We start from the raw sequence: 11,347 nt of genomic DNA, 5'->3' as shown, positions 1-11,347 counted from the left end.
CGCCCGCGGGGGCTCCGGGGCCCCGGTGGCGCCCCTGGGGGGCCCCGGGCACTGAGATTCGTGCTCCCCGGGCACCGAGCGCCCTGCTCCCGGGCGCCGGGGGTGATGACGCTGGTGTGCGGGTCCGGGACGTGCGGTTCCCCCACTTTCCCTCAGAGTCGCGCCTGGTCTGGCCGCGGAGCGTGCGCTGCGGAAGGGCGATGTGCCTTCACCCCAGGCTGCTCTGTGGGGCTGCTTCCCATGGTTTGTCAAAGGTTTTGCTCTGATCAGTTACATATAAATACGACAAAGGGTACCTGAGCGTGTGCCTGCTCTCCTCAGCGGAAAAGCTCTTGGAACTTCGGGGTGGGGGCAGCTCACTTCCCATTCTTTGCAGTGAACTCCTCTGCGAATTTTGCTCAGCGGAATGGGGACTCTGACAGGCCAAGGTGGCAAAGAAGTCCAAGCATTTGATTTCAAGGGTCAGCACCTCCCCCAGGGAAATGATGGGGTCTCTTTTGTAGCCAGTGTTCTGCTTGGTGGTGACCGTTGTGGAAAGATGATGTTCTTCACGTCTGATCGAGTTCTGTTTCAGTTTTGTCTGAGGCACGGGACGTGCACTTGTTAAGCTGTGTGCATACGGGATGCAGCTCCTTCTAGTTCCAATGATCCGCATGCGTTCTTATGAAGAGGTGGGGACGTGTTTGAATGAAATCACCTCCCAGAGCTAAACGGCTGGGTAGTCAGTGAAGTTTGTTTAGAAGCAATTTTAAAAAGTATGGAAATGGGAGGACTTTCAAGAGGGAAAACTTGCTAAATGGGAACTGATCACTGATTGAGCGTGTACTGGTCACCTAGGGAGGGCTAGGCACTCTCTATGCATTATTTATATTCTTTTGTGTGTTGGTCATAATAGGTAGCAAGTAATTTGCCCCGTGCAAAACTCATAGGTGTGTGTGTATGGGGGGCGGGGGGGGGAGAATTTTGAATCCAGATCTGTTTTGCTGTCCTCTCTCCACAACACTGTGCTTGCCACTTGGTGTGTGTGTACAGTTATGTCTCATTGCGTATCAGGGATAAAGGTGATTTATAGAGTTTTAGAGCCTAATCTTATACACTGAACTTGCCAGCGCTAGGTAGCAGCAAGCCAGGGCCGCAGCCTAAGGGCGAGGCCCCAACACCTGTATGCTGTGGCCTGAAGAAGTGCTCCTGGGAGGCGATGAATTGCCTTTAGTGGTGTTCAGCTCCAGAGGGGTGGGCGGGCTTCTGAGGGCAGCTGGTGGGGATTCTTGCTGATGTGCAGCGGAGAGCAGGCTGACCTGGTGTTCTCATCCGTGCAGAAGGTAACCAAGAGCTGAATGAAATGGGGACACTAATGTTTTTGCAAGGTTATGATTCTTGTACCATTTCTTTTACATACTGAGCATTAGCAATTAATGACTCAAGGATGCTTTCCTTAATTATATAGAAGTCTTATACTTTAAGGGTAGTATAGTGGGACCTGGGTTTTTGACCTTCATTCGTTGGTTCCAGAAGGCGATTTGTTTGAAGACGGAGTCATTTTTCCCCCCATAATACTTCTCTGTTTTAGCCTTTCTCATATACATGCACATGTCTAATGTGCTGTTTAATCTATAAAGGAACACTTCTTAAATGCATCAAACTAACCCCCACTAGCCTTAAACAAAATTTTCATATCTCACTGCCTCTGAAATGCTACCACCGACAGCATTAGCTGAATTGCTTAGTTTATCCAACTCCAGTCAACAACAGTTTTTCTACCTATTCAATTCCCTGCAATTGTTGTTTGGTGAGCATCTTCGCAGCCTAAGCAACATTAGCACTCATAATGGCCTCTTTATGTTTTAAATTTGTGTTAATCCTGATTTCACCAGCAACAAAAGCATTTTCTCCTTTGTTGCCTGAGAGATGCTTTTTGTCATGTTGAGGTATAAGCGTGAAAGGGTTGTCTGGTCGAAAACTGAAGTTTTGGTTGACAATTGACACATTTTTTCTGTGAACAACTTGGTTGAGAACTGAATTGTTGGAGATGGGCGACGTTGGAGAAATGAGATTTGATGATATACTTTAAGTATTTGATTTCTCTTTAGAATTTCCTCTATGATCAGAACTGGTTTAAATAATATGTAAATATGGGAAGATCCAAGATGGCAGCGGACTAGGTGGAAGCTACATTTACCTCCTCCCAGGACCAGCCTGAATTACAACTAACGTCTAGAAAAACCATCCTGAATGAGCAGCTGGAGAGAAGCCTGTAACCAAGGACTGACAGGAGGCCACAGTGGGCCTGTTATTTACCAGAGCCAGGACTGGAAGCAGCCAGAGCCCCTCAGTACATGAGTGGATAACATAACCGTGCTCCACTTACACATGGAGTACATACTACTCGCCATAAAAAGGAAGACAATCTTACCCTTTGTGGAAGCATGGGTGGACATGGAGAACAGTATGCTAAGTGAAATCAGCTAGTCGGAGAACGAAAAATACCATATGATTTTGCTCATGTGGAATCTAATTGAACTTAATCAAAATTGAGACAGACTCAGAGAGAATGGGCAGACAGCTCTGGTGAGGGTTGGGGGGAGAGAGTTGTTGGTGGGGAATCCTTTCCAGGAGATTTGCAATTTACTTTGCCCAGATCTGTCGGAGGAATCACTATCTGTGGCAGCTATAGCCTTACAAAATATATTTCTTTACTAAATAATAAGGCTTGAAAGTTGAAATGACTCCTGGATCCCTGGGCTACAGAAGGGAACTTGGGTTAGCAGGCACAAAAACAACATTAATCTCATTGTGCATCTCCCCCAGGGCTCTTGGGTGACCAGGAGCGTTGTCAATGAGCAGTAATTCTTTTGAAAGGAGTCTTTTCTGAAAAGTAGGTTTCAAGAGTTGGTTCAATGTATTCAGTAAGCTGTGTTTAAACACTTGTGCTGTCATCCAGGCTTCTTGTTCTGCAGAGTAGATTTAGCATAATTCTTAAGGGCCCTAGGTTTTTTAGAATGGTAAATGAGTAGCATTGGCTTCATCATAAAGTCACTAGCTGCATTCGCCCCTAAGAAGGGAGTCAACCTGTCCTTTGAAGAGTTGAAACCAGGCATTAACTTCTGTCCAGCTGTGAAAGTCCTAGATGGCATCTTTCAAAGTAAGGCCGTTGTATCGACATCGCACACCTGTTTCACCTGAATCACCTTCATTAATTGTCTTAGCTAGATCTCTTCTCCGCTTGTTACGGAGACCGCTCCTTTTTTTAAGCCTCAGGAACCAACCTCTGGTCGCTTCGGACTTTTCGTGGGCAGCTTCCTCACTCCTCTCGGCCTTTGTAGAATTGAAAAGAGTTAGGGCCTTACTCTGGATTAGGTTTCGGCTAAAGAGAATGGTGTGACTGGTTTGACCTAAGACCCAGACCACTAAAACTTTCTTCTTTCTTATGATTCATGTGTTCACTGGAGTAGTATTTTTAATTTCTTCAAGGGTTTTTCCTTTGCATTATTAACTGTTCGGTGCACGAAGCCTAATTTTCAGCTTGCCTCAGCTTTTGACCTGCCTTTCTCTTAATCATTTCTAGCTTTTGATTTAAAGTGAGAGATGAGGGACTCTTCCTTTCACTTGAACAGTGAGAGACCATGGTAGGGTTAATATTAATAACTATTAATTTCAATATTGTTGTGTCTTGGGGAAAGGGATAGAGATGGGGAAATTGCTTGCCAGTTAGTGGAGTAGTTAGAACATACGGCATTTATTGAGTTTGCTATCTTATGTGGGCATTGTTGTGGCACCCCAAAACAATTACAGGAAATTAAAGAATCCTGATCACAGAGCATCATAATAAATATAATCATGAACATTTTTGAAATATCATGAGAATTACCAAAATATGACAGAGACGTGAAATGAGCAAATGCTTTTAGACGTCTTAATTTTTGCCTATCTGGTGAATATAAGTTGGTATCTCACTGTGGTCTTAATTTACCTTTCCCTGTCATTGGCACCTGTTATTTGGACATTCGTCCTTTTAATATATGTGAACTGAACATTTCTCTCATCTTGTGGTTTGTCCCTTTACTGGTGGCCTTTTGCTAAACAAAAGCTCTTTTGATATAGTCAGATGTATCAAACATTATACAGTTAAATTCTTAGTCCAAGTTAAGAATCATAATTTTCTACATTAAGAGTTTAAAAGGTTTTCCTTTTTTACCCTTGACTGTTTTTTGTGGATGGTGTGAAGCTTTCCGTCTTTTCCATGTAGATAGTGCATGGACCTAGTCAAATGCTTGTTTTCTTCTTCGTCGGGGCTTGGCTGACTTGGCAAGGAAGTGACTGCAGGGCCTCTTAGGGAAATTCGACATTACATAACTGTATGAGTCCATTCTGGGCTTCTCTGTTTTGTTCCATTCGTCAGTTTGTATAGTCTTACCATGCCTTCTTACTCATGGCATCTTACTCACTGTAGCTTTATAGTTTCATGTCATGAAGAAAAAAGTATTTGCCTCCTCCAGAAAGGTTTCAGCCATATACTTAGACTTTTAAGTAGGTTTGAGTAAAAACATTTTTATATTTTATATAACTAGAGGCCGGTTCACAAAATTTGTGCACGGGTTGGGTCCCTAGGCCTGGCCAGTGATCCGGGCCAATTGGGGCCTTCCTGCTGCTGTCCTGGGCCTGCCGTCCTGGGCCTGCCGGATGAGGGGGGGACCACAGGAGGTTGACTGGCTGAGGGGAGGGACCAGGGGAGGCTGGCTGTGGGAGTGCACTGACCACCAGGGGGCAGCTCCTGTGTTGAGCATCTGCCACCTGGTGGTCAGTGCATGTCATAGCGATTGGTTGTTCTGGTTGCTTAGGTTTTTATATAGAGAGACTAGTAGATATGGAATTCAGTATGTACTAATCACTTTTTCAGACCATTTACATTACTGAAAGAAATAGGAGAAAAAATGCTGATGATTATGCTTCATTTATCAGCTACATCAATTTTTTTTTTCTTTTTCAATATAGGAACAGTTTTGATCAAAAGTAACAGTGGTCAGTTGATGTTGGTATCTCAGCAACCTGTAACAAGAGCCGATACTACAAGTACCATAATTTCAAGGCCGGCGCTACCAACGAATCCTCAAACAGTCAAAATCTGTGCAATGCCGGTAATGTACCTTAACTCTTTTTTTCTTTTTTCATTTTCCTTACTTTATCAAGTATCTTGGTTTTGTCATTTGCTGATTGCTAAAACAATAAAAATTCAGTCTTCATACTCAAAGATTTTATAGTCCTTAAGGGACTGTTCAAAGGGCTGTTTGTAACTTTAATGGAAAGAAAGCCATTCTGCTTCAATTTTAATTTATAGCAAAATATTAAGACTACAGTTTAGAATTCACTTTTATCCGTAGCTTATAGAAATTACCTTTAAGAAATTCAGAACTTTAATGCAGTATTTTATCACCTTGGCGTTGTACAGAACCGATTTATTTTACATACATGATGATCTTTCTAGGTACCTGCCACTTACTTTGTGTGCCTGAGTTAAAATATACATATACACATACTTATGGGCATCTTTCTTTGATTAAGTAGAAAATGCTGAATATAGTATAGCATTTTCTTGAAGAGTCAGGTTCATGCTAAAGAAAGATTGCACTGTTTTCTGTGGTAATATTATTCTTCTGCTAATTTAAATCTCCCCCACCCCCATTTTTTTTTTACTCTGCTAATTTGATTCTGGGTTTTCAACCAGTCGTTTTCTCTGTTAACTGTATCTGCCAGTGATAGCTACTGCCTCCCTTTCCAGTTTGCTGTATCTAACTGCAGTGGGTTGAGAAGATAGATTAGCAAGATTTTTTTCTATCAATGATAGCAAATAAGAATCCACATTTTCTATATACGCTATACTGTCAAGTTTGGAAATTTATCCTGAAGTAATTTGATACTTATTTGTTAAATCACTTGCCTCCTTAGGTATATGAAATATCAACTGGTCGATTGACCAGTTAAGTTCATAGTAGAGAATGTGCATAGCATTTATAAGGTTAGAAAGCCAGGTACAACGAAGAAGTTTGCTATGGTAAAGTGTTTTTATATTTGCCTCAGTACTGATTGATTTTATTTTTTTAATTTTTTTAAAAAAAGATATCTTTATTGATTTCAGAGAGAAGGGAGAGGGAAAAAGAGATAGAAACATCAATGATGAGAGAGAATCATTGATTGGCTGCCTCTTGCACGTCCCCTAATGGGGATCAAGCCCGCAACCCAGCCGTGTGCCCTTGACTGGAATTGAACCTGGGACCCTTCAGTCCGCAGACTAACGCTCTATCCACTGAGCCAAACCAGCTAGGGCCTGACTGATTTGCAGTTACTAATGCTGATGACTCTGTATTATCTCTCCAACCCCCAGAATTCTAATTCACAGTTAATCAAGAAAGTGGCTGTGGCACCTGTTAAACCATTGACACAAATGGGAGCTACTGTGGTAACCACTGTTACAAAGCCTTCCTTAGTACAAGTAAGTGTGACAGACGGGTGGCCATGTGTGCCCTGTTATTCTTCCGTATTTCTTTATTATTTAGCTGCTGGAGGCCCGGAGCTCTAGCCACTGAGCCAAACCGGTCAGGGCTATTATATAGGATTTTCTGCTAGATGATTAAGTTGCTGACTATGTGACACTGAAGAGAGCAATTTAGTGATGTATGATGACATATATCAAACTGGTAACTTGGAGGTATGGGAAACACGGTGTAGATCAGTAATGGCGAACCTATGACACACGTGTCAGAGATGACACGCGAACTCATTTTTTTTGGTTGATTTTTCTTTGTTAAATGGCATTTAAATATATAAAATAAATATCAAAAATATAAGTCTTTGTTTTCCTATGGTTGCAAAGATCAAAAAATTTCTGTATGTGACATGGCACCAGAGTTAAGTTAGGGTTTTTCAAAATGCTGACACGCCGAGCTCAAAAGGTTCGCCATCACTGATGTAGATTCTTAGAATATCAACTTTACTTGAATATTTTAAAGTAACACAAACGCATCAAATTGCCATGTCTCCAAGTGTCCAGAAGTGGGTGCTGTATGCAGATAGAAGATAAACATTTAAATTAGAATGAAGGTGCAGTGTTCAGTTTTATGTGTGAATTATAAATATTATTCTCTCTCTACCATCAAACTTTACTCATATTCTGTAACTTTTAGTGTCTGTCCTTAAAATAAGTTTGTTGCTTTATCTCAATATAGTTTTCTAAATTATAACCTGACTTTGATTTCTTGTATGAAACTTTTTATCCTCCAGATGGTGCTATAATCACACCTCATTTCAGTGGAGGGTAGAAGAAGCAACTGAAATTCTTTTCAGTGTGAAAATAAGATATAATTTTCATAATATTTGTAATGCTTACTTACTCTTATGGTCTACATAAAAGCAGCTTACCTGAATACTAGAGGCCCAGTGCACGAAATTCATCCCCTCAGCTTGGCCTGCATCCTCTCACAATCTGGGACCCCTTGGGGGGTGTCGGGCCTAAACCGGCAGTCAGCTATCTCTCTCACAATCCGGGACGCTGCATGCACCAGTGACCATACTTTTCATACAGTTGAAAGGCATATTGCTGTTGTACGGGCAGCTACCGTATTTGCCGGCGTATAAGACGATTTTTTGGACCTGAAAAATATGCCTCCAAGTGGGGGGTCGTCTTATACGCCAGGTACACTTCAGATAGACTGCCCATAGTGCTTGCCCCGTGCCATAGTGGCCTCCCGATGCCCGCCCACTTCATTCCACATACCGTTCAGGCATCAGCAGCGCTGCTGGGTGTATGCTCGGCTGTTATGCGATTTTGCTGTTATGTGATTTTACCACACTCGCAAAATCGCACACAGCCGACCACACACCTAGTATGATAGCGCAAAATCACGAATCGCGATACCATACTGGGTGTATGGTTGGCTGTGTGCGATTTTGCGAGTGTGGTAAATTCGGGTTACCGTATATTTCTTTACATATGCATTGAAGATTCGCGATTTTGCGCTATCATGGTGCCTGTTAGAATGTTGAAGAGCTCGCACTTGCTGTTATCTTACTTCTATCATTGACAGTCCCTCTAGGTTGTGGGCTGCTTGCCTGTGTTCCTGAGAAGCATCTACGGTACCAGTCTATAGAGTGTGTTTTCTTTAGTGAATTACCGGTATGTTTACCGGTAATAAACTTGCACTGTTTTATGTATATGTTTGGTTACATACAGCCTTGTGACAGTTTTCCTGCATGTCATAAGCATTTGAATATAAATTAAAATGTTAAAATCAAATCTGATATTGTTTTACCTTTTATTTGGTGTGTGGAAGGTGTGCGGAAGAGGGGGGTAGTCTTATACGGCGAGTATATAACAAACTCTGTATTTTGAGTGGAAATGTTAGGGGGTCGTCTTATACGCCCAGTCGTCTTATACGCCGGCAAATACGGTACATTTTTTGCCCTGATTATAAAAAGTAATACATAACCTCATCCTTCTGAGGAGTAGTATCATTTTCCCCATTTTATGGGTGGAAAAACTGAAGTAGAGAGAAGTTAAGTAATTGGCTTTGTCACACAGTTATCAGTGTCAGAATCAGGGCTGACCACAACATGTGCAAGCCAGAGTCCATGAATGTTATCACTGCATCATACTGTTTTTTCAGTGTTAGAGTAACCTTGCCAGGTTTTAATCTTTAAATGTAAGAGACTGTTCCCAATATATAGGGTAGGGTCCTTAGGCCTGGCTGGCCATCAGAGCCATCTGTGGGGCCCCTGGGCAGCTGGCCCTCCCCCCCTCCCCCTCATCAGCGCCACTGGTCACCTCCCTCTCGGGGGAGCAGACTCCTGTGCTGAGCGTCTGCCCCCTGGTGGTCAGTGCGCGTCATAGTGACCGGTCATTCCGCTGGTCATTCTGCTGTTTGGTCGATTTGCATATTAGGGTTTTATGATATAGGATAAAATGGCCAGTAAATCTCTCTGCCTTATACTTATGAAAAAGCAGAGAATTACAGAACAGGAAATTCTGTATTTCTATGTAAAGGCTTACTATTTCTGATCCTTTTTAGAGAAGTATTAATATTTTGTGAGGACTTTGTGCTTGGCACTGTATTTCAAAAAGAGCCTAAAGTAGTAGGTAGCATTGCTATTCCTGTTTTTTATAGACAGGAATCAGAGGGTTAGGAGTAAAGAACTTGCCCGAGGTCAGTGCTCAGTAGGTGTCAATGAAAAGAAGGTAGGTGAGACTGAATCCCAGACCTACTGGAGTCCAGAGCTTTTGTCGCTGTTACATAACATAAAAGCAAAGATTTCAGTCCATCTGTATAGTCTGGTAAGTGAAACGAGGCACCCACTATGATACCTATCATAGTGATACATGTCTAAACATATGCTCCTTTTAATTTCAGTCTGTGGCTGTGCCAACCACTATTGTCACAGTCACTCCTGTGAAGCCGTCGAATACTGTAACTACCCTGCAGCCTTCAAGTTTGGGAGCATCACACGCACCCTCTAGTGAGCCCACCCTCCAAGCAGGGAACTCAGCAGCTGTTCAGGCCAACCTCACTCCGGTAAGCTCTCGCTGCGCCTTCCATCAATGCAGCTCTTCAGAAAAGTTTTAACTCTCTTATGAGTCTTGTTTCTATTTCCATGTTTAGGCGATGCTAGAAAATGTGAAGAAATGTAAGAACTTTCTGGCGATGTTAATAAAACTAGCATGTAGTGGATCACAGTCCCCAGAGATGGGGCAGAATGTCAAGAAGCTGGTGGGGCAACTTTTGGTAAGTCAGTGCGATGAAGCCTTGCAAGCTCTGAAGATCGATAGAACGTCTTTTAAATCGGAAATAATTGTTTTTAAATGAAGTTTATTTTAAATGGGTTTGTACATAAACTTTGCTTTCACTGCTTGAAAGCTTTGTGATGATTGTAAATCTCAGGCCAATCTATTGTAGTATACACTGCTTTCTCTGTGTCAATCTTCTTCCCTTAGCCAAAAGGGGGCTTGGAGAGAGGGTTGACTTTGTCAAATAAAAAGTTATGAGAATTGTAAATGCCAAAAGCCGGGCTATTAAAGAATAAAATTCAGTTCTGTATGTCCAAACAACAAACTTTGGGACCTATGGAAATAAATTAACTTCCTTATGCCTCAGCTTCCTTCTCTGTGAGATGAGCAGAGTAGATGTGATGGTCTTTGAGGTTTATGTTAAGTGCCAAGATGCTGTGTCTTTTAGCCACCAAATTGTTTCTTCTCTCCTCTCTCAGGTAAAATGCTCAGATATGTTACAAAGTGGATGCATGTGGAAATTAGCATATTAACTGTTTAAGAAATATGTGGAGAACATAACAATATAATTTTGGATTTTTATTTTTATAAGAGTTTATTTGAACCAAACTGCTGACAGATGTATACCGAGAAGCAAGATCCCAAATGCTCTGAGAAGAACAGCTTTGCATCTTTGTGTATGCATTTGAAATGAAGGAGGGAACATGGAAGATGACATGGAGGTGGGGGAAAAGCAAGGCAGGAGTTGGAATACAGGATAGTTAGCAAGATTGTGTGCTCTTTTGAGGGTTAATACCCCCTTTCCTGGTTTTCACCTCTGGTATTTCAAAGGTTTGTTATATACATGCCCAAGAGCAGTGGACAGAGCTGGCTTAAACTTCCCACTAAAGCTCAGGCCTGGGGCGTGACTGCCCCCGAGCTGCCCAGTTAGGCTTTTATGATCAGATCACCCTGTGAGGTTACTTCCCATAGAACACCCCCTCTTTTTGTCCGTAGTTGCCCTTTTTGATCATAAATCAATTGGAAGGATGCCTGGAAGACCAAAATTTTAGTCGGATAGTGTGGTCTCGCAGCTTTGGGAAGCCTCAATATCAGTGTTGCCTTGCTGACCATTGGGGTGGGGCAGTGCTGTAACCATAGGATCTGAGTTGAGGGGGTGTTTTTCCCAAAAAGGGAAGAGCAGGTTAATGGAAGGTAGTCAGGTCTTATGATCCTCATTATGAGAAAATAGTCTTAGATCATTTTTATCCTATGAACTATCATGATTTGAGGTTTTATTTACCTTGTGTTTTATTTTTCTGTATATGGCTTCTAGTATAACATTTACATAAACCATGAGAAGAATATTAACATGTCCAATAGTCAGAAATAGCTGGACTATATAGAAAAAACCAAGGAACAAGTATAACAATTATTATGACCCATATCATTAGTATTTTAGGTAAAAACAGTAAAACAAAATGGGTTCTGAGTCCAGTATCAATCCATAACGATAAAGCTTTGTCGGTGTCTTGGGATAGCTGTCTCTCTCTGGTGTCAGTGGCTTCTCACCCTCGAGGAGTCTTATATCCTTTA

General features: G+C 42.0%; 1 protein-coding gene across 1 annotated transcript in view; it reads left to right on the top strand.

Moving 5' to 3' along the window:
* The first annotated feature begins 4,997 nt into the window (after positions 1–4,997).
* Positions 4,998–11,347, top strand: part of TAF4B (TATA-box binding protein associated factor 4b) — a 70,719-nt gene continuing 64,369 nt past the window's right edge. Inside the window, exons 1-4 of the mRNA XM_015564679.1 lie at positions 4,998–5,135; positions 6,380–6,487; positions 9,399–9,560; positions 9,648–9,770. Of these exons, the coding sequence (XP_015420165.1) occupies positions 5,028–5,135; positions 6,380–6,487; positions 9,399–9,560; positions 9,648–9,770 (501 nt within the window). The 5' untranslated portion in view covers positions 4,998–5,027. The remainder of the gene's footprint in view (positions 5,136–6,379; positions 6,488–9,398; positions 9,561–9,647; positions 9,771–11,347) is intronic.

Source organism: Myotis davidii, unplaced genomic scaffold (genome assembly GCF_000327345.1).
Source record: "Myotis davidii unplaced genomic scaffold, ASM32734v1 scaffold181, whole genome shotgun sequence".
Taxonomy (NCBI): domain Eukaryota; kingdom Metazoa; phylum Chordata; class Mammalia; order Chiroptera; family Vespertilionidae; genus Myotis; species Myotis davidii.
This window is presented reverse-complemented; position numbering and strand designations above follow the sequence as displayed.